Raw genomic sequence first — 24,042 nt, 5'->3', positions numbered from 1 at the left:
CCAGTTAAATTTACTGCAAATGACACATAGTAATGTACGACACACAGTATGTATAAATATAACATTCTTTTTTCTGAGAAAGACTTTTCATTGATTTAAGGGAAGGACTCAGGCACTGTATTAAGTATGTAAGAATAGAATTTGCATTCCCCTTTCACATGCAAGAAATAGAAACTAACATTGCATGGAGAGGAATTGACTCATCCACAGTCACACTGTTGGTAAATCTTCTGATTGTAAAAATATCCTACAAATATTTAGGACTACTTATTAATTCAATAAACATTCCCTCAACCTACTCCTCTTGCTTCTCTATGTAGTTATGAATCATTCTGTAAACAAAAGGCAGATCTATGTCACTGGAGAAATATATTAGAAATTAACTAATTTAAATCACTTTATAGAATGTGCTCAGTGTTTCCATCTTTACCAGAATGCTTTGAGGTTGGTAGGAAAAGTGGGACGAATAACCTTCTTTTACAGATGAGGAAACGGGGCCTGCAGCGTTACCCCAGAGTGACTTATCTGAGACCACATAGTTAAAGAGCCAACTTGCTATTTGAACCTGCATATTTCCCTCTAGATTTCAGAATCTAGAAGTTTCCCCCTTTCTCACATCCACACTACTTCATTACGTAGTCTGGGGGAGGACAAAAAGTCAGCAATGTCTGGCCTTCTGAATGTCTGCAGTATTTTGTGTGCACTATTTAATTCTATCTTATTCTTTCTTGTGTCTTGGTCATGTCTCCTACAATCTCACTGTAGGTTCTTTGAGAGCATGAAACATATATTCAGCCTACGTGGAACTGCCTAACAATTCCTAGCACAGAGCCAAGGGCCTGTAAATTTTTTAAAATACTTGTTCAGTCACTAACTAGATGCAAAAGTTTTGGGAGACCTATCCCTAGAGGAGGTGGGAGGGAATTAGATGCCACAGGCAAATTAGGCTTTGTTTATTACCCCATTCTGTGTTTTTCAACTCTGTAGAAATTCACTACAATTTTCTTGTTTTCCTGTTTTCAAAAATATACTGTAACAGTTATTTTTATGACAATATCAAGTATTTTCAATGAAGCAGATATTCTCAAACAATATAGGGGAATGTGAACTTCCCAGATAGAATTTATTGATACATAAATATATTATTTTAAATTGCAATTCCAACCATTCCAAATGTTGAATTGTTGCCTACGAAATAACAGAGGTATACAAATGCATCCCAAAACTTTAACCTTTAAACATATAAAATTAGGAGACAAAACACAAAATACTAGCTACAATCCGAGCTTCTCACTAAATTCAGTGACTTTTAGGACAGTGTGTGGGTCAGATAAGCCAGTTCCTTGGTCTCTAGGTAACTTTTAAATAACTGAAAATCATTTCTATAAATTTTATATTATTTTCATTTTAAGAACAACAATTTCTCCTCTGTTCATACAAATTAGGTTTAGCCTGTGAGTGAGTCACATACCTTTACTACATGATGCTTTTCCTGGAGCATAGGAATCTTAAACATTTGGCACCAATATGTTGTACCTTTGTTTGGGATGGGGACCTGTCTTAAAAAAAAGGAGAGGGGGACAAAAGTCACATTCTCTTGACATTCTATTAAAAACAATAATTTAAAAACTATTATGCACTTTCAATAAACCCACCCCTAGAACCATAAAAACCTGAAAAAAAACTTACGTTCTGATTTACCAGGTCAAAGTATGGTACGGCTGTAGACAACACATTGGTTTTCTCAGGATTCAATAACCGCAGACTCTTGGTACCACGACTGGATTCGTGGTACTTGGGACCCGCTTCTCCCACATCTTCGTGGTGGTAGGCCCAGATCACCCTCACCGTGCTCTCCTGGTGATCAGACAGGGGCATGATTATGTCTCATGAGAGCACTTTCCTTACCATTGAATTGAGTTTAAAGAACTCTATTCAAAGCAGGATATAGAAGCTCAAAAAAGAGAATAATGACATTTGGAGTTATCAATATGGTCTCTCACATGAACTGTGTAAATCTGATTAAGTCATTAAAAATCCAAATAGATGAGTTCCTTTTTGGAAGAAATCATCTCTCCCATGCAAGATTATGTGTTCCAAAAGAGAATGAAGGACAACTGATTTAGTAGTTATGCTTTCATGCTTACGGCAACAGTAAATCATTGTCATGCTAAACCTCCAAACTAGCAAACTAGTAGTTACCAAGCAAATACTCTTGTTAAGCAGCAAGGGTTTGGGAAAATTAAAACCTATTTTTATGCCATGGAACATTTTAGGGAAAACAAATAAATACAATGAAAATTAAAATGACTTCCCAGGTCAGGATTTTTATTTTCACAATAGATTTTTCCCAGACGCTAGCCCACTCACATGTATGAATTTACAGAAAGTGGAAATACAGCAGGAACTTCTGATTCTAGGTTTGTTTATTATCCTAGAATCTATCTATGGTCATTTTATGAATCCTGGGAATTTCCTAGGGACTGGGGTATCCCAACTAGGGAAAGCACTGTCTAGTGAAATCGGTTTCCATTTAGTAAATGAGAGATTGCCCAAAGGGCAGTGGGGCAGTGGGGAGGGTTTGCTGGGGTATAAACAGTTCAGTCCCCCCACAGATAAAGATGATTTTGCCAGATCTTTGTAATAAGAACTTTGAAAATAAATAATAAAACAAAAGCTATTTATTTTAAAAGCTATATTCTTTCTTAAGTCAAACAACTATAATTATTACTCCAATTAAAGTATAATTGCACTGTATATTACATAAAACAGTGGTCCATGTCTTTGCATGTGTTTTTTTTTCTTCCTCTTTTACGCTTTATGCTGAATGTTAATCAAATTTGCTTCAGATTTTTACATTCCCATTTTTAAAGCTTTGACTTACCAAATAAAAATGATAATTTTGTTGGTCTATACAAAATGAAATTGATTCAAGAAATTCATGGAAACCTTCAAAGTACCACATGAATTTTAGATCCTCTAAATACCTAATTTGCATATGCACAAAGATATTAATTTTTGCATGATGTCTGACAATAAGAAAGCTTGTTTAATATGTTGACAGGCAATTTTCATTAGTCTACTATTCATCTTGACTTTAGAAGTTTACAAAAATGAATCAGTTACAATTCAGATGAATTACAGCCTAATATTATCATAATTCTCTCCTGTGTAATACCATTTTTTCCAACCTTTATCTATTACCTATTTTCAAACTTTATAAAGAAGCTAAAACCTTTTACAGGTAAAACCTCACACACTTTAAACAGCTCTTCAAAATTTTAGACTCACACAAAAATTGCCTTCATTGAAATTCATAGCCTTAGATTTTTTTGTGGCTTCTAAAAAGAATTAAAAAATATTCCAAAGAAGACTATGTGACTTTGTTGTTAAAGGTTATTTTAAAATATTTGTTTCTTTTTATTCTGTAAAGTGTTTCCCAATTGTAAATGTACAATCTATTCATGCATGCATTCACTGATAGACGCCTTACCGTTATACTCTTGTCATTTATGTCACATGTATGCAGTTCTCTGGTAAATTCAATTATTGTGTGTGTACTATTTTCCATGGCATATTCTAGGTGGTAATCTTGCTGAACATCTTTTTTCAATTCTCTATTTGCGTTTGTAAAATAATCCTGTGGAAAATATGAAAAAGAAAAATTAGGATGTCCTAAATTCAGGGTGAAAATAATTTAGATTGAGTGTACATATATCACCTTAAAAAATTAATTCTCAGTTTGCTTATTACAAAACCCTGTATTTATAGTCATTTTTTAAGTCCTGCGAATTTCCAAGGGTCTGGAGTATGGGATACTCCATAGTTGGGACTAGGGTCAGTTCCCTAGGAAACTGGTCCATATTTGAACTTCTGGCCCTTCAGGAAAAGGCAGTAATGGATTTATAATACCACAGAGCATTGAAAGAGATGGAATGAATGAATATTCGCAATCGCTGAGTACTTTTTCCTCATTCTGCAAATGAAAAGAACTTCAACACTGGGAAATGGCTTGCTCCAAATCAAATAACTAGTTCATGGCAACACAAGGACCAGGGCCAGGGTCAGCACTTTTCCACTGTTATACCTTATGGTGCTTCCCTTCTGCACTCCTAAAAGCAAGGAGACCCATCCTGAGATTATAGGTTGTTTTAGTAGGAGCTTTAATGGCATATGTTTATTAAAATGAAATGCAATGGGAAAATATGGAAAGAAATGACACTAGTTGAATTATAAGATATTGAAAAGCTAGGGACGTTTTGTTTTGGTGGTTCAGCTATAATTTTCATACTAAGCTTGTTCAATGGTGTAAGATCACTTCTGGGAGGCAGACAGATGCAATGGAGAGGGCATGGGCTTTGAGATCAAATGACTAGGATCTGACCCACAGCTCTACTCTGAAATGTCTTGACGAATTGTTGAAGTCAAACTCTGAACTTCTGTTCTAACATTAATAAAACTGAGATGATACATACTTATTTTGTGGATTTTGAAAGATAAATAAGTGAAATAGTATATGAGGGAAAAAACTGCCAACCATGGTTAGAGCTCATTCAATGCCAATCTCCTTCCCTCTTCTGCAATTAGAGTTTGGTTTTTCCCGAAAATATTCTCCATGCTTTTTACCATTAGCTTTCTATGTTGAGAGTTATAAAAATCGCATTGTTAATTTTTATCACTTACAGAAGACACAAAATTTGCCGTAATTATACTGGTTTTTCAGTACATAAGGGTATTTTATTTTTGATAATCACAAAGACCTGATTTAGAATATACATGTTGAAACATAATTATAATTAGTTTTTCTAACATTAAAATTACATTTGAAGAAATGATTGCATGCTTGACAGAGAAAATACAGTGTACAAGAGAAGAACTTTAAATTGTCTATAACCGTCATACTCAAATGGATGGTATTTGGCATTTCTATTCCTAGTATCTATTTTCTTTTTTTTGGCCATGTGGTATGTGGGATCTTAGTTCCCCAACCAGGGATCATACCCGTGCCCCTTGCAGTGGAAGCGCAGAGTCCTAACCGCTGGACCACCAGAGAATTCCCTCCTAGCACCTTTTTAAATTAGTTATCAAGTGTGTGTAAATTTGATATCCAGGGTACCAGATCTAGATACTGTTCAGACCCCACATTATCGGTAATGCACAGAGCCTAACTAACCTCTTTCACTCTGGTAACAACTACAACTTACTGTGTACATTCTATAGTTTAATCATGTTACACGTATTAACTCATTTAATCTTCAGATCAAGTGTATGAGATAAAATGAAGCACAAAGAGGTTAGCGTCTCGCCCAGGGTCACACAGCTGGTAAGTGGTAAAGCCAGTATTGAAACCTAGGCAGTCAGATCCAAGCCTGTGTCCTTCTTTACTGTTCTACATCATAGTGGCCACTGCTGGAAAAGGACGGGTTAGTTTATATCTTTCTGGCTACAAAATCATCTTATCAAGTTTTTTTCACATAAAATGTTACTTTTTCTACTGCTGAAGTCAGGGTTTGTCCAAAATTTTTTTCTGAGAACCAGCTGTAATTGTGAAAGCAATTCAAATGAAATATTCCTATGATACTATGGTTTTCCCACTTTTGATCATATAGATTTCAGTATGTAAATGAAATAACAATGCCTGTGGACAACAAGGGATTTAGATAAACTAACTGTGCCTTTACACCAAGCTCACATCTCATTACGTGATTCAAGTAGTCACAGTTTTTGCAAACAAAAGGAATACAGTACAAAATGTAATCAGTTCAAAGAGTAGAATAATTATCCTAGTCTTGCAAATATGTTTCCAAAACCTTAGTCCCACAAAATATCCAGCTGGCTTGCCAATTTTCCATTTGTTTTATTTCCACTCACCAAAACCAATTCCTTTCAGCTATTCCACCTTTTTCTGGCTTTTCAGATAACTTAGCTATGAGAAAGCAGGAGAAACTTCATTCAGGACTTACTGAAAATCCCTTGAGCTCATCTGCCTCGTGTAAACCACTGAGTGTTCAATATTCAGAAAAGACAGATGCCAATTATGTCAAAGTTCTGGACTCCTGGAAAAATGTGGTTGTCTAAAACAAGCTGATATCTTCAACCTCATTGAGGGAAAATATGAATGGATTTGAATAAAACTAAAATTGAAATGTGAAATAGCCTAATCACCACTGTAATTCCATAAGTGTTTCTTTGCATTCTCCAATTTTTAGGGTCTATTTGGAGACATCTTCAGATTTGACCATTGTACACCTTAGCTATCCAAATAGTGTTATCAGTTACCTGTTTAATTAGCTGTGCCCTTACTAATGCTTGGAAATCCACATGTTAATCTCTTGCTTTTCCTGGGAGACCTCCCAAGACAAATATTCTAAACCTTCTCTATATAAGATGCCAACATTTCCCCAACCTCAGCTTATGATCATACTTCTCCCTTCATTGAGAGAATTTCAGTTATGATACATGAGAGCTCACATCTTGCCTTCTTTCTAGTCTAAATAATATTACTTAATGGAATCATAAAAAAATCAATCTAAAATAAGGCAGGAAAAGAGAAATATAAAACAAAGAGTAAATGGGACTAGCAGAAAACAAATAGATGTAATTGAAATGAACAAGAAATATTACAGTAGATCCTACAAACATTAAGAGGTTAATAATTTTATGCACACCTTGATGTAAAAAGCTTGAATAAATTAGATGAGAAACAGGCAAAATACTTGAAGGACACAAACCAGCAAAACTTAGTGAAACAGATACTTTGAATAGTCCTATAGTCTACCTATGGGTAAAAATCTTCCTACAAAGAAAATTCTAAGCCAAAGTGTTTTCACTTGGAATTTCACCAAATATTTAAGGAAGAGGTAATATCAATTCTTCACAAACTCTTCCACAAGATAAAAGGGAGTGAATACTTCCTAACTCATTTTTTGACACCAGCATTAATCTGATACCAAAATCAAAGACACTACAAAAAAAGATCAATATCTCTCATGGGCCTAGCTGCAAATTTTCTTAAAAATACGTATTAGCAAATAGAACCCAATGATGTTAAAAAAAAAAAAAAGAAAAAAAGATATTACGACCATGCAGAGTTGATTTAACGTTAGAAAATCAATCAATGTAATTCATTATACCAAACTCTAAGAAAGAAAAAAATCATACAGTCATCTCAATAACGTAGAAAATCCATTTAAAACATTTATTCATGGTAAAATCTGTCAGTAAACCACCAACAGAAGGTACTTCCTTAACCTTATAAAAGGAATCTATAAAAACCTATAGCTAATATCACACTTAACGATGAAAGGCTGAATTCTTCCCCACTAAGTTTGGGAACAAGTAAGTCCTGGGAATAAGGCAAGGATGTCCATACTCCCCACTTCCAGAAGGTTCCATTGTTGGTTGTCTGCCTCTGACAGTTTGTCTCTGTTATTCCCATTCCCTAACCACGGTCATGGAACTTCTGTCCTTGACATTATACTACACTGTCTTCATCTTTTATCCTTTGGGAATCTCATCTGCTCCAGGAGTTTCCAATCATCACCTTTATTCAGGATTACATACCCAAAAGTCCATTGGATACCTTCACTTGGAAGGCTTACCGTCTTTTCACGTGCAATGTATCCAAAATTGTATTCACCCTTTATCTATAAGGATTTTTATTTCCTGGTACTGCCATCCTCCCAACCATCCAAATTCAAAACCACAGTTTTATTAACTTCTTCCTTTACTACTCACACCTCCACAGATAATCTCTGCTCCTATCAGTTCCTCCTTTAAAAAAATAACCCAGCTTTTACTTCTGCTCCGTTCAGCTTCTCCTATCTCAGTTCAGATTCTATCACCTCATACTTTTGTCAAGGTCTTCCTTGAAAATCACTCTCAATGTGTCATTACATTTTATTCAACAGTATAGAGTGCAAAGTTCTATAATTTAGATTCAAGTTTCTCTAGAATTTAGCCTAACCTGGTTTTCCAGAGTGTCTATCATTAATCTCACCACATGGGACTTCCCTGGCTGTCCAGTGGTTAAGACCTCACCTTCCAATGCAGGGGATGCAGGTTCGATCCCTGGTTGGGGAGCTAAGATCCCATATGCCTCGTGGCCAAAAAACCAAAAACATAAAAACAGAAGATATATTGTAACAAATTCAATAAAGACTTAAAAAAAAAAAACTCACCACATGATCTCTATTATTTATTTATTATTCCCCTCAAATAATCTACCTTTTTCAAGCCCTTTGCTTTTGTTCATTCTTCCTCTTTATCTCCCCACTCTCTTCACCCCGCTGAGATATCCACTCCACTACCTCCACCCACAGAAACAACTCCACTGAAATGCTTCCTTCTCTCCAAGACTCATGATTCTATCTCCTCTACGAAGTTTTCTTTGAGCATTCCAACTGGAAGTGATCATTCCCTCTCTGAATTTTTATTCCTCTATTTCCATTCCCGCGTAGCATGCAATATATTCTAGACACAGCATTATCTTCTCAACCAGTGGTAATTGCCTAGAAATAGACAGCTAGTCCTGTTAATCCAGTTATAAATTTATACCTTTAGAAAAGTTGTTTACATTGTAAATGGAACAAAAAAAGGGAACATAGATTATTTTCCCATTTGCTCTCAATTATATTTACATATGGTTAAGACCTGGTGTGGAAGGTGTTTAACCAGATGCTAGAATGACTTTGGGTCTGCATGACCTGTGATGCAGACACATCTGGCACTGAAATTTGGGAACGCTGTTATGACCTTTTAGCCCCTAAATGGACATGAATCTTATGCAACTGACATCAACATTTAGAAAAAGAGTTTACACATGCAACAGCTCTTTGAAATCCTTTTACACTAGGATGGTATTCCCTACCTATTTTAAAGAAATTTTTTAAAAAGACATATCTGAGAAAGAGAAACGCTATTTTAGAATGTTTTCTGATGTTAATTTATATCCTCAGTGCCTAATGGAGGGACTTGCATATTGCAGAGCCTCATTAAATACGTGCAGTTTTGAAAGAAGAATCCTGCCTTTCCTTTTGCTAAATCTAAATGAGGGGATAATCCTGAAACTAAAAGATAAGGACCCATAACCTATCCTCCGATATTCACATCTTTGTGGTAAAGGAACAGTTTAACTTGGTGGGAGCAAAATATCCGGCAGTAGCACCTACTTTCTTCCTTCAGCCTGTATTAAGAAGATACATGAACTATAATCAAACAGGACTGATGGTGTCAATATTATACCGTAAGAAATGGCATATTGGCAAACCTTAAAAGCACAATTAAATGAGGCAAGAGGAGAGAAAAAGGCAAAAAAAATCCGGGTCTCAAATTTCTTATCATTCAATTATTCTCCCTGGGAGGGAGGAAAAATGGAAGAAGGAAGGAGGAAAAGAAAGCGAGTCAGTCAGAGAACAATCTTGAGAATTTATCCTGCGGATTGGCCAAACCAAAAAAAAGTATATTTAGTGAGTTTAAGGGTTTCCTGACAGTTTGACAAAGAGATAAATGTTATACAAGGGGATAATTAAATGGAATACTTATTTTGTTACTATCATCTTCTAGGGGAAAAAAATGGAGAATGAAATTAACAGCAAAACATTGACCAACTAAGAATTTGAATACTGATAACATCAGCTAGAAATTTACATTCACAAAACCATACAGTATAGTACTTATGGGCTATTTAAGGAAATTTTCCAGGTCAGTTTTACTATCAGATTTTCACCTTTAGAATTCGAACAAAATGGTCCCCCTCTCTCCCACTCCCCATCCCATTTAGCAAATGGGGCCAGATGCAGCTTCACTGTACATCCATGGCGAAGGCCATTCCTCAGCCACCTTGCTGTAGTGTTTGATATTCCAGGACTTATAAAATAAAAATAGAAATATTGATCACAGTGTACTCTCATTGTCATGGTCTGATTATAAAAATAACAGCCATTATAAAAATCTCATCGTATGATATATATATTAAATATATTTATAAACTATAAATGTAACATAAAATGCTGATAAATAAAAGTAGGTTCCGATTAAGTATCATTAAAAATTGACTTTATGAGGGCAAGAAGGTTGAGGAGGATTCAGAGATCATGATGCTATAGAGATTTCGTAAGCATTTAAGAATAAAAATATGTAGAGGTTTAAATAGTGTAAATATAAAAGCTGGTATGCAGAAGTCATTCTTCTTTGTACTTATTCATTTTTAATGTTCTATAAAGTGAAATGTGAAGTAATATTTCCCTAGATAAATGGTTTTATGTGGATTTCAATCATATTCTAACTCAAATATCTGCATACATATCAGCTTCAATATGAATTGTCATTGAGGTATTATTTTTTGTTTTTATTGCGGATTATTATATTAATCATGTATTAACCTTGTTTATACTTTTTAAAGATAAAATATTAGCTGTTACCTTTGAAAATTGAGTTGATAATTAGACTCTGGCAATAAAATTAACCTGCAGTTGTGTCATAAAACTATTACTTCTAGATGAACCGGTTTGCAAGGCAGAAATAGAGGCACAGATGTAGAGGACAAACGTATGGACACCAGGGGGGAAAGGTGGGGTGGTGGGGGGGTGGGATGAATTGGGAGATTGGGATTGACATGTATACACTGATGTGTATAAAATGGATAACTAATAAGAACCTGCTGTATAAATAAATAAATAAATAAATAAAATTCAAAATAAATAAATAAAATATTACTTCTGAAGCATATTCTCACAGGATATTTTTCCTTTTGAACATGTTATGCTTTGAAATAAATGATAAAGTGTATTACTGAGGTTTCAAAATTCTGTGTGGCGATAGTAAAGACAGCATCCGCAGAAGCTGGCATTAGCATTTCGCATGGTAGCCAGAGTACTGACTGCCACCTTCAAACTAAGATAACAAACCAAAAACACTAGCTTTGATAATCCACAAGATTGCTACGACCTCTCGTTAAAAAACATGATTACACAGATGTGAAATTGGTTCTCACTCATTGTCAGTCTTTTTTTTCTCTCTTGAATAAAATCTCTGTTAACAGAAAAGAGCTTTGACCGGGGCTGTGTTAAACAGGATGAAGTGAAAACTCTTATGGGTGTAATAAAAGATATGAATAAACCCTGGTTCAGCCTGGGGAACTGAATGTAAGCACAGCTGCAGAGGGAACCTTGAGAAAAATGTTACCATCTGTCATCATTTTCTTCAACAGGTGCTTGTAGTTTTTCTTCTTTTTCTAAATCACAAAAGCCTTGTTACTTCAAACATTTCTGTTTGTAATATCCATTTCTATAATAAGTGTTATGGTAGTTTAATAATATTGATAGTATAATAATAGATATTTTTGTGTTCAAGAGAACCTTTGATCCTAGAAAACCATAAAACCGTATAAACAAACTATATAAACATAATCTTCAGATTTCAGTATAAGCTGATTTTAATAAGTTATTTCTTCGCTAATCTTGGAAATTTGAGAGGAATGTCAAAACAGAAGGGGCTTGCCTTCCAGAAACCACTTCAGATAAAACTGAAACTCTCTAGCTCTAAGAAGGGATCTGTTAAATGGCTGCCAGAACGCCAGAATGTGAGCCCTATTAGCTTGCGTTCCAGTGAGGGGCCCACCTGAGCAATCTGTTTGTCCTTTAAGTGCCACCTTCTGGAAATACACATCCTGAATTTTCTCCCACAGCCAATCATCTCATTTTAGTTTTCATATAGGTCATTTAAGACTTTGCTATAATTATAGAATTATCAGATAAAGTGTAAAATGAAAACTTTGACCCGATCTCTAACGATAGGCTTCAATGGAAAAAACAATTTCAAATCTTACCATTGACATAAGATGTTATTTTACTTTCACCGTATTCCATCATTTTAATTTTTAAAAAAATTTGGATGACTTCTAATTTTCCATGACCAGTTTATGAAAGGAATAAATTTTGAAGAGAAGACCCCTTCCTTCCTGCCTTCCCTCCTCCGTCCCTTCCTCCCTTCCTTCTTCCTCTCCTTTTTTCCAACACATATTTTATTGCATGGCTACTATTCCTTATCCCTGTTGTAGGGCTGAGAGCACACGACTGTACTGTATAGACAGTATAAGACAAAGTCCTTATTATAATCAAACTGATAGTGGAGTTGCAGGATAAGCAGACAATTTTTTAAATTTAAATAACAATATAACCAAAAATATCTTGATAAGTGCTTATAGGAAAATAAAACAGAGATTCTAGACACAGATTGGAAGGTCTTTGGGTTGAGGGATCAGAAAAGTCACCACTGAGACACTGAGACTTACTTTGAGAAATAAACTACAGTTAGGAGCCAGCCATGGAAAGTGAGGAGGAAGTAGGTCCAGGAAGAGAGAGCAGCTACTGGAAAGGACCTAGAAGGGGGCAAGGCGAGGTTTATCCAGTTTGGTGAAGCAAATAAAAGCCAGGGTGACTGAACTGTAGTGCCCGGAACAGAAAAATGAGGTCAACAGGGATCAAATGAGGCCCCAGATGTTGTGACGCCTTATGGGTCAGTATAGGGAGTTCAGATTTATACTAAACTTATATAGAAGTTATTTGAGCTTGAAGCAGAAAGTGACATATTCTGATTGACATGAAAATATATATATACGTGTGTGTGTGTGTGTGTGTGTGTGTGTGTGTGTGTGTGTGTGTGTATTACTGTGGCTACCATGTGGAGAATGAAGAGAAGAAAAAAGAACAGCCATGGTCAGAAGACAGGAGTCACACAGTGGTCCCAGGGGTTCAAGCTTGAGTGGTAGTAGTAAAACTGAAGGGACGTGGGCAGGTTTTAGATTTAGTTTGGAGGAAGAGTCAATAGAATCTGAAGAGGTGGGTTTTATATGTGGGAAGAAGGAAGGAGAAGAAACAAGGATGACTCCTAATTTTTGACTGGAGGTACCTGGAGGCGCCATTTACTGAGATGGGGAAGGCTGGGGAGGAAGCAGATTTAAGATGCTACCTAGACATCCAGATGAGAAGGTCAGGAGGCAGAGAATATGTAGACTATTCTTAGATCAAAAAAATGCATCAACCAAGTTTCTGAAACTTACTGACTTTATATTCAGCCTTGAATATAAAGGCTCCTGAAGCCCTCCAATTCTTTTGAGTATATACAAGTCATAAGACATTCCTTTTTTCATTTTTTCGGTTTCAAAATGAATACATATTCACTATATATGATAAACATATACTCACTAATATAATTCAAGTATACTGAAATATATAGTAGGGAAAGAAATGAAATACTCTCAAAACTAATGTAAAGATTCAATGCACACCTATCCACAGAGACAGCAGAACTTCTTGAGGCAGGTTAAAAAACAACATAGACAGTTTCATAGTTGCTAATGTCTTCCTTTCTGTTAATTTCTAGAATAACCTAAAAGCAAGGTTGTGGAGTAAATTTCTTTTCAGCATCACACTCAAGTTGGAAGACAGCCTGAAGGATACCTAATCCTAGCTCCCATCAAGAGGATTTCTCTCAAAAATGTTTTTAAGAGAGGATCACACGGTATTCAATACCTCCAGTGACAAAGCTCATGAGTTTACAATCTCACAAGGCAACTCATTCAATTTTAATACCTCTGATGGTCAGAAATGTATTTCTTATACTAACCTAAAATAGAGCATACTAATTGGGTCTTTTTTCTTCCTTCTGGAACCTAATAGGTAGCATCTAATCCATATTTCTTGAGGAAGACTGTCCACTATTTCAAAGGCAATGATCATGTCTTTTCTAATTGTTCTTTTTCCAAGCAAACATTGCCAGTGGTCTCCCATTACTCAAGTACCCCAATTTCCAGAGATTTCAATCATCCTTGTAATTCTCCTTTAGAATGATCCAGTTCACCCACACATCCTTTAAAGAAGTTATTCAAGAAGGTATCTTCTGTTATGGTTAGCCTAGTACAGATTACAATGTCAGTATTACTTCCCTTGATGTAAACGTAGAGTTTATAGGCTAATATTGCATATTTGTGTTCAACAAGCACATCTTTTGAGCTTAAGAAGAACTAATATTTAGACCTTTTTCATATGAATTCCAATTAAGTCCAATTTTACACATTTTGTACATACACAACTAATCTTTAAACCAAGTGTTTAACTTTATTTGTATTCTCAGTGAATTTTTAACTTTTAGTTTCCTTCCATTATTTTAATATATCACTATCTTTTGAGTCCTTATTCTGTGGACTAATGTAGGCAGTCTGTTATCAACATGCTGTGACATCCTAAGAGACCTGCCAATTACTTTAGAATCATTCAGACACACCATTGATTTATTACCACAACTACAGGTTCAGCAAATCAAATGCAAAAGCAAATGCAGTCTTGTGAGTATAACTTGTGTTTATTGAAACCATGCTGACCTCTAGTCACAAACCACTTTCTTAGGGCCAAGCATTCACAAACCAGTTGCTTAAAGTTTGTCCTTGAATTTCCTCAAAAATTACTATGAATCTCCCCCATCTATTCCTTCAACAGATATTTTTCCCCAAGTTGAAAATCCGGGACGTTTCTCTCCATGTAATCATCTGACAATTCTGATATTTCACTAAGTGACTCATTATAATAACACCTTGTATTTATTGAGTACTTTTAATGTGCCACATACTCTGCTAAGAGCTTTACATGCCTATTTCATTTAATCCTCACAAAAACCCCATGCATTAGATATAATTCCCTTCTTCATAAAGGGAACTGTCACTTTAGAGACGTTAAAGAGTTTGCCAAGGGCCACACAAGGAGTAAGTAGCAAGCAGTGCTGGGATTCAGAGCAGGACTGCCTGCTTTTAGCTGCTCAGCAGGTATTTCTTGAGGACCCGCCAGGCATGTGGACTCTCTCCTGGTCCCTCAGGAAGATTGTGGCAGCACTGACGTACTCATAGACCTGTAAACGTTCCATCCACACCCTAATAAAACACTAATTCTCCACCACTCCTACTCCTTTTCCTCCTTCTCCCTACTGCAACTACAGCTTTAGGGCATTTCACTTCTTATTAGTAACCTTGGAAAATGAATGAGGGAAGGAAAAGAATATCTATTTGCGTAACTAGAAAGACACTTCAGAATTTTTCCAAATACAAAGGGAGTCCATTTTGTCACTGGTAATTCTAAAAAAAGATTTTAGAGCAGAACACGCCTCTTGAACAGGCTGAGAAATTATCTAAGACTTTCATTTATTAATATTCCTTTAATGCCCTGTGGCCATATATAACTTATGAATTTTAGATTCTGTGTGGGCAGATATTCCTGTTGCTTAGAAATACAGCAGCTAGTACCAACTGACAAAAGGTGTGTAGGAATGGTAGAGGGCTATGAGGAGGAGGGAGATTTCTGGCTCAGCATGTTTTAAAATACACCACTACCCACAGTTCTTCCATCGCTGCTCTCGTTTCAGCATGTACTTTTGAGAAAATACTTAGAATTATCACCAAATTTGTTGAACATTTCAGAAGTGTTTCAATTCTAGAAAAACCCACTTTATTTTTCTACTTTACAATATAATCTTAAATATCTAAGCATATGTTTGCCCTTGCTTCAAACATCAAGTGGTCACTCTGAATTGCTTTGTCCAGAATCCTGTTATGCGTCCCCATGCCCAGCACCTGGAATCTTCCAAGCTTCTATAGGTGGACCACACAGGAGCCACCTGATTATGATCAAAGAGCCTAACCACATAAGGTCAGTAGTTCCTGAACTTGTCTGCACATTTCAGAATTGTCTTCACAGAGTCAATTAAGAAACTTTAAAATATATTAATGCCTGTGTCCACCCCCCCCAAAGATTGTGATTTAATGGGTATTAAGGAGGGATGGGGGTTGCCTGGACGGTGAAATTTTTAAAAGACACCCAGGAGATTCTAACGCGCAAATCTGGGAATTTCTGACGTAGGAAGTATCTTTCCCAGTTCTCAGTCTTCTATTAGCTCTGCCTGCTCACCACTGGATTCCAATCCACCGTAGCACAGATCCATCTTGGCCCTGCCCAAAGGGATCGGGATGTCCAAAGTACCAGAGGCCTTGCTTCTACATGGTTTCATCTACGAAGAGCTTCCTAGTATGAGTGGGTTTCTGTGCATGAAGTTTGCAGGGGGAAAAATGGTAGCAATTTAGTTGTATCTAAGAAACTGAGACTTCCAAGTTTTAGTCTAAAACTTGCCTGAAAGACGGAAATCTTCCCCAGACGCATGTGGTTTTGTTGCTCTAGCTTCTCAAAGTCCTTTAGCTCTCTCATATTATTGAAGATGAGAAAGAACACAGAGTATAAGAGAAAAACATTCATACTTAGTATTAAGAAAGAAACTCCTATAAAATCACCGAGTCTCTAGATCAAAGCTTGAAAGACTCTAGTTGAGCTTACTAAACATCTGTGTAACAATGCCACAGAAATGGAAAAGAGAGCTCATGCGGTTCAGACACATTAATTATATTTCCTCCAGGTAGGCAGTCTCCTATATTCAAGGTCTACTGAGTCCTTTGATGCCCATGCCAGATAATCTTCTTCATAGTATATGATATTTTGAATTGTAAACACTATGGTTAACCTTGAAAGACAACCTTTAGAACTTGGGATATTTGTTTTCCTTCGTGTTTTGATTATAAGCATCCCAATCTCAAACAGCCACACGGTTGCTCCTTATCACATCACCCTATTTTAATTCTCTGCACAGCACTTACCACTTTCTGATATTTTTGTTGCTTGTTTACTTGTTTATCCCCCATCAAAATGTGAGCCCCCTGATACCACTGATTTCCTCTCACTAAATGCTATATCCCCAGCATCTAGAACTGTTCAATAAACCTTCAGTAAATATTGGTCAAGTGAATGAATGAACATTCTAACATTCTCTGCCTCTCGGTGAGTACTTTACTAAAACAGTCATATGAAAGTCCCAAGTGATTCTCATGCTGTGTGGCCTGGAGCCTCAGGTTTATACATCTACAAAATGGGAGAAATAAGATATTGACCTTATAGGGCTATTGTGAGAATTACATGAGATATCACACTTTAAGGACTTATCATAATGTATGACATATATTAAGTACTCCATGAGGGACTTCCCTGGTCGTCCAGTGGTAAAGAATCTGCCTTCCAGTGCAGGGGACAAGGGTTCGATCCCTGGTCAGGGAACTAATATCCCACACGCTGCGGGCCAACTAAGCCCGTGCACCACAACTACTGAGCTTATGCGCCTCAACTAGAGCCCTCGTGCCGCCAACTACAGAGCCCACGCGCCCTAGAGCCCACGCACCACAACTAGAGAAGAGAAAACCCGCATGTCACAACTAGAGAGACGCCTGCGCACCACAACAAAGAGGCCGCATGCCTCAACGAAGACCCCACATGCCGCAACTAAGACCCTACACAACCAGAAAAAAAAACAAGAACTCCATGAATGAAAAATCACATCATAGAAATGTATATCTATGACATTCATAGTACAACAAAAGTAGTAAGAGAGATACTATGATTTTATCACTTTTTAAAAATGCATTTTATTAACATGTTTTTTCACTATTGAGGAAGAAAACTGTTAATATGTTTTTATGTAAGCTACCAGTTGCTTGTAGGAGAAGAAGGACCACCAAACCAGGACTGAGAGGAAGTGAATCCAGGCTATTGATCTGTATGGCCTCCAACCAGTCGTTTAATAGGTACCTAAGGCCTAGTTTCTTAACTGTAAAATTGGGGCGGGGGTGGTTTAGGAAATTTAAGGGGAATCAACTGAACTCTGAGCTCTTACGAGCAGCAAGTAAATGCCCAAAACATCAACATTTAACTTGTAAAAGCAAACATTGTTTAAAGATTTTCTCATAATTTTTGGCTACATTAGATGACAACAAAAGACCTCAGTAGTAAATTAAATTTGGTCTATACATTATTTGCACAGCACTCATATATAATCACCCATTTTTACAGTTAACAAAAAGTGATATATTTGAAGTTATTTTTATTTTTGTAGAATTCTCTGCTTATGTGTGTGCTGTATGTTGTCCTAATGTGAAGCTTTTTTTTCCCAGTCTATTTTAAAACTTAACAAGTTAAAAAGACATAGATTGGGAAGAGGTTTCCTGGAGAAATATTCTCTGCTTAAAAGTTCTGTACTAATTATTTTTTAAAAGTTACAATAAACAGCACTGTGAGGCATCCATAGGCAGAGGTGTTTTTTGTTTGTTTTATGTCTTCTGTTTTTACATATGGATCAAACATTTCCAGAAACATGATATATAATGAATTCACTCCTTTTGCCAGCAACTTTATTTTAACAGGGCTCTATTACAAATGATGAATCAATAAACCACCATTCACTTTCTTTGAAGTGGACTCTTCCCTCTCCTTCCAAGAATCCAGAAACAGGCTGTTGGTTGCCTGAAGTCTTAAACCTTGACGGTCAATTCAGGCGCACTGTTCTCTTGGCTCTTACTCTGCCGTCTCCTCAGGCTGGCGCTATGAAATCATCTGCTCTTCCAGGGAGAACCGCACAGCTGAAGAGTGTCCTGGTGTGTTCCCGTTCCAGCTTACATTGGTGCATATGTACTTATTACTAATGCACAAAGCATGAAGCTTGGAGAGGTCCCTTCCTCATCTGGAAATTGATGGGGGGGGGTGGAGAGGACATAATTTGAAGATTTATAAATATCTCTTAACAAAGCCCCAGCTGAGCTGTGTCAGGGTTGCACACTTTCTTCGCCTTTCCCTTACAGCTTTTCAATTTGCTTTCCAAACATTTCTTTGTTGCCATTGGCCCCGGTGCACTTAAAAGAAGCCCATCATTAACCACAAAGAATGCTCACTGTTTTCTGTGATTTCAAATCACAGCATAATTTCCAAGCACTTCCTCAGGGAGCAGCCCTGCAGCAATTACCCCGCTGCTGAAGACTTCCTTCTCATCACAGAAAAGTTTCAGTCGTAGGGACGGCCAACCAGCAACGCAGTAACAAATGATGACATAGGTTTCAGCCTCCATTCCCCAGCGATTTACATCCCCAAAGGAAGAGTGAATCCATTTTTGTGCAAATTCAACAGGCACATCTGACAATGCTGCCCTCTTCTCCAACTCACACAAACTAGGCATTCATCAACCCGGATTACTTCCCCCAAATGGGGACTCACAGTTGCTAAGTGGCTTGGGTCGGGGTGGGATCGCTCTGTGTCAAAAAGGGGCAAAGTACAAGGAAAGGACACGAATCCGAGTGCATCAGGGAAGTGAGGGTTGAGTTACTTCATTGAGACAAAATAGTGAGGCTTTCCAAAGCCGAGGCAAAAGGAAAGACCGCTTCCCACCCCCACCCCTGGCCGTTCTGTGAAACACACTGTCTCGAAACTAACCTCAGCAGCATCCCAGGGGTAACGTGTCCCCAAGTGTAACCCGATCCAGAACAATTTACCCGACCGGGTACACTGGGACGGGCTTTACTTCACAACCGCGTTTCTCTCTTTTCTTTCCCATTTTGACGGTACCTGGTTATACACCATTTGAAGAAACATCTCCAGACAGGGTCGGAGGGTTACAAAACGGGCAGGGCAAATTTCCGCAATACCTCATCTCTGGGTGTGGTTTTAAGGGTGTCCAAGCCAGTATACTGCCTTGAGGCAAGGAAATCAAAATCTGATTTTTCACTCCACAGCTCTCCAAGCAAATGTTGCGCTGCCCTCCGGAGACAGTCTCATTGGGTCCAGCCCTGAATTAGTGATCGGCAGCCACTGAAAAATGTGGGTTTGTGGAGGTTTAGAACTCTTTTTCTGAGGGGAAGGGGTGGAAGGAATGTGGACTAGGACGACTAACCATTCACTAACTTCTTGTGAGTAATGCGCGCGCGCGCGTGTGCGCGCGTGCGTGTGTGTGCGCGCGCGTGTGCGTGTGTGTGTGTGTGTGTGTGTGAAGGGGCGGGGGGAGGAAAGAGGTGAATAAGTAAGCACTTGCCTCCCAATCCGAGCAGCGTCAAGAGAGAGCGACTACGTGGAGACAGGTACTCAGAAGCGGTGGCGGAAGGGAACTGGCAGGTTGGTGACGATGGGTGTGGTGGCATGGATTTTCCCAAGATGGCCACACTAATATCTTCCCCTCCCACGTGACCTCCTCACAGCATGATGTTGAGGTGGCGTCTACATTCTCTCTTCAACCCAGTGGGGCTGTGACTACAGCAGAAGACACAGTCCGTGATTCCATGGCTAAATTATAAAGGGCCATCCAGTTTCCACCTGGGCCTCTCAAGATGTTCACTCTTGGGACCCAGCCACTCTGCCGGGAGGAAGCCAGGCAGCTACATGGAGAGGCCACGTTCCCGCCACAGTACCAGCGGAGGTCCAGCCAACAGCCAGCATCAACTGCCAGTCAGACAAACCAGTGAGAGAGCCTCCAGATGACTCCAGCACTCGCCTTGGAGCTGACACCACGTGGAGCAAAGAAGCCCTGTCACCACTAAGCCCTGCTCAAATTGCAGCTTTGTGAGCAAAATAAGCCGCTGTGCTTTGGGGTGGTTTGTTACACAATGATAGATAAGCAAAAGAAGGGGCAAGGTCCCCTCTGACACTGGACATTTCTTGACACAGAATAAATCTGGCCTGAAGAGAAATGGGACCTTCCTCTCTGTCTTTTCTGGATTTTCATAATTTGGGTTGATTCTTTCTTAACTTTAGCTTTTCTTCCTCTTGGTCCCAGATGAAGCTGTTCATGGGATGCATCTCAACTGAAATTATGTATGTATATGGGCACTACAGGGTGCTTTGTACAAATTTGAATTGTGGCTGCTATTTACTAATCAGAAGGTTTTACTTACACACACACACAAACTAAAAATCTTTCTTTTCTTGGGACTTCCCTGGTGGTGCAGTGGTTAAGAATCCGCTTGCCAATGCAGGGGACACAGGTTCGAGCCGTGGTCCGGGAAGATCCCACATGCCACGGCTCCATGTGCCACAACTACTGAGCCTGCGCTCTAGAGCCCGTGAGCCACAACTACTGAGCCTGCATGCTACAACTACTGAAGCCCGCGTACCTAGAGCCCACGCTCCGCAACAAGAGAAGCCACCGCAATAAGAAGTCTGTGCACCTCAAGGAAGAGTAGCCCCCGCTTGTCGCAACTCGAGAAAGCCCACACACAGCAATGAAGACCCAACGCAGCCAAGAGTAAATAAATTAAATAAATAATTTTTTAAAAAACTTTCTTCTCTCAAAAAAACTAAAACAAATGGAAGATCTGGCAATACTCGATTTGCATTCCTACATAACAGTAATTCACATGCAAAAACTCACGCTTCTTCTCTCCCCTCTACTCTGCTGCATTACAATCCTGCCTGTTCCACTCAAGACTCCTCACTCTTTTACATTTGCTGCTTGACCTCTACATGAATTTGGGTTTATGACATCTGTTTCAACGACGATTCTCTGCCTGGCTGGTTAGGATTTATTCTTATATAGTTATCCAGGAGTTAACATTCTATTGAAAAGAAGAGTTTAAGATCATCAGTTTAATAATAAACTGAGTTTAATAATCATTATTAAAAGTCATAATAATAAAAGAATAAAAAATATGTAAAGGTCAAGTTTTTTTTAATTAAATAAGAAAGGATGAAATAAAATATATGGAAAATAGCCACAAGGGGCGGTGACTAGGATGTCAACTTAGGTTGTTATCATACACTCTGATGCCATCCTACATTGTGCCCCAGAAGCCAATGCTTTTTGTTGTATTGCTTCATGCAAAATTTGTTCTTATTGGGAGTAAAATTACACAAAATTCAGTCTACTAGTGGAATCACATACACAATGTTTAACAACCCTATTTACCTTTTGGTATAGTTGCTGAGGATACCCTTATCATACCATTGCATGAAGAATCTCAAATCAATAGTTTCTAGGGGGAAGATACAATTTCAAGAGTTGGAAAATGGGATCAGCCAGCCTGGATGATCCAGCCGGAACTGATACATTTCTTTTTATTTTTAGTGTCTGGGGTCTTTCATTTTATTAAAGAGGTTTTCAATAAATTTTCTTTCTCCTTAACTTATAAGCATAATTTTTATTGTATATTATATGTCCTAAAATGAATGGGATGCTTAAAAAAATGGAATAGTAAAGGATGTCAGTCAACTAAGAAAATGGTGATCCTTTACACATGAAAATAAAGATTTCATCTCCTTAGGAATAAAAACAGAGGGGAAAGTCCTACTTCGTGCTCATTAAATATATTGGGAAAGGATCCATTTCCAAGGCTTATTTCATAGTGATATGTGTGTTCAGTAATTACTTTAAGAAAAGTTCTATGTTTCAAAACCCATCTAAAGAGCACTTAATTCTTATGTGATCTTTATGAAGAACCACCAGCAATGTGAAAATACTGTAGTTTAACAAACCCTATGTTTGTGGTGTGCCCATTATGGCATGTTGAAACAGAATTCTACTCTTAGTCTTTCATTTGATATCAAATTGGATGGGCTTTCTAGAAATGCTACTCTTCTGGGGAAAACAATATCAAGTTTTCTTTTAAAGTACACATGCTCTGTTTTATGATATCACTATAGTAAGACTTGCCCCCTTCAACAAAACATGCAAGGAGAGTTAAGGGGCATTTGACTCTCCCCACCCTAAAAAACCAAACAGACAAGCAAACAAAAAGATGTGGCTCAACAGGTGTTTAAATAAGGTATTGTCTACTTCATATCAGAAGAGAGCTAAGTTATTCAGCTAGTGAGGCCTGTGCTTGGGGTCAAATTCTTGGTTTACAAATTTAATGTCTGAGGTGCTCCAGGAGGAGAAAATTTATACATCAATGACTTCAACAGAGTGTAATCCTCATATAACTTTACTTTCTTGGAGTTGTCCTTATCTTGGGGAGGAAAGGACTAATTTATGAAAATATAGACAACAGAATGGTTTTAAAGTTTTTATTGCTGTCATTTTTTAAAATTTCTAGCCGGAGTTAAAAGCCCAAAGCCAAAATTAGCGTTAAAAATTAATTGCAGAATGTTGTGGAAATCAAACTTAGAAGTCAGAAATAAAATTACTGAGAAACGTTCTTTGAAATCCATCGTGCACATCGATTTTAACATCATCAAAGCCTTAACACAATGCCAGAACCAACTAGTTTTCATCTGGATCAAGAGACTTTTGGCAATGGTCAGCATTTTTGGATGAACTTTGATAAGCAACACTACATCTACCACGATGTTATGTCGTCGTGGAGAAGTGTCCAAATGTCGGTCAAGATCGAACAAAGATGTCCAGAAAACCAACCTACCTACCTAATCGTTCTGGTCATCTCATAATTTAAAAAAATTTTTTCCTATTCATAAAAACATCTGTGAACAGGCAACGACTCTACTCGGGCTCTTTCAAAGCAAAACGGTAGCTGTCAAATTAATTTTGTTAGCTATTAAGTAAGTGAAAAGTTTTGCCACTTAATAGGGGGTTTTGCCTGGGGACTCCAGGTTTTGTAGGTTTTGCGGCTTCCTAAACGGCTCTCAGAATAGCAAGCTCCTAACGATTCTTGGGGGCCTTTCATTCATTTCTCGGGTAAGGTAGCTGACCCGGCCCGCGAGCCCGGAGGCTTCAGAATAGCCGAGATGTGGGAAGTTCTGCGATCCCCGACCCTCGACAGCAAGACAGCAAATGCTACAGCTCTCTGGTCCCTTCAACCCTGAGAGCTGTCCCGTTAGGCTCCCAAAGCCGGGGTCCCTCTTGTTTCCTGTGAGGGATGGTGGGGGGTGCGTGGCAGGTGTGTACCTGGGGGATGTATTAAGTGGGGCGCTGGGGACAGGAAAGTGTTCAGAGACGAAAAGCTGCCTGGGGTCACCGTGCTCCGCGGTGAAACCTGGGGGCCGGAGGGCGGAGCTGGGGAGCCCAGCCGCGGGCGCCTTCGGCTCCGGGGCGTACAGGAGCGGACGGCGAAGGGAAACGGGTGCCGGCCAGGGGCGGCGGGGCTGCGGAGCGCGACGGCGTCCAGTCTCGGCCGGAGGGAAAGCCGGGTGGCCCGGCGTCGGGACCGGCCGGGAAGCGGCGGGGCGGCCCCGGGAGGGGACGCGCTTA

At 38.3% G+C, this 24,042-nt stretch overlaps 1 protein-coding gene and 1 long non-coding RNA gene across 3 annotated transcripts in view; both read right to left on the bottom strand.

Moving 5' to 3' along the window:
• MOXD1 (monooxygenase DBH like 1) overlaps positions 1 to 24,042 on the bottom strand; it is a 77,891-nt gene that overhangs the window by 53,482 nt on the left and 367 nt on the right. For both annotated transcript variants that reach the window (XM_082474702.1, XM_082474703.1), the window contains exons 2-4: positions 3,494 to 3,640; positions 1,690 to 1,857; positions 1,472 to 1,555 (exon numbers count right to left, since the gene is read on the bottom strand). In XM_082474702.1, coding sequence (XP_082330828.1) covers positions 1,472 to 1,555; positions 1,690 to 1,857; positions 3,494 to 3,640 — 399 coding nt within the window. The remainder of the gene's footprint in view (positions 1 to 1,471; positions 1,556 to 1,689; positions 1,858 to 3,493; positions 3,641 to 24,042) is intronic.
• On the bottom strand, positions 14,333 to 24,037 carry LOC309666953. Its single transcript, XR_014267412.1, has 3 exons — positions 21,805 to 24,037; positions 19,939 to 20,153; positions 14,333 to 19,718 (listed from the first exon to the last, which is right to left on the bottom strand). It is a non-coding gene; the product is annotated as an uncharacterized lncRNA (long non-coding RNA).

Source organism: Balaenoptera physalus (genome assembly GCF_965194825.1).
Source record: "Balaenoptera physalus genome assembly, chromosome: 9".
Classification (NCBI taxonomy): Eukaryota; Metazoa; Chordata; class Mammalia; order Artiodactyla; family Balaenopteridae; genus Balaenoptera; species Balaenoptera physalus.
This window is presented reverse-complemented; position numbering and strand designations above follow the sequence as displayed.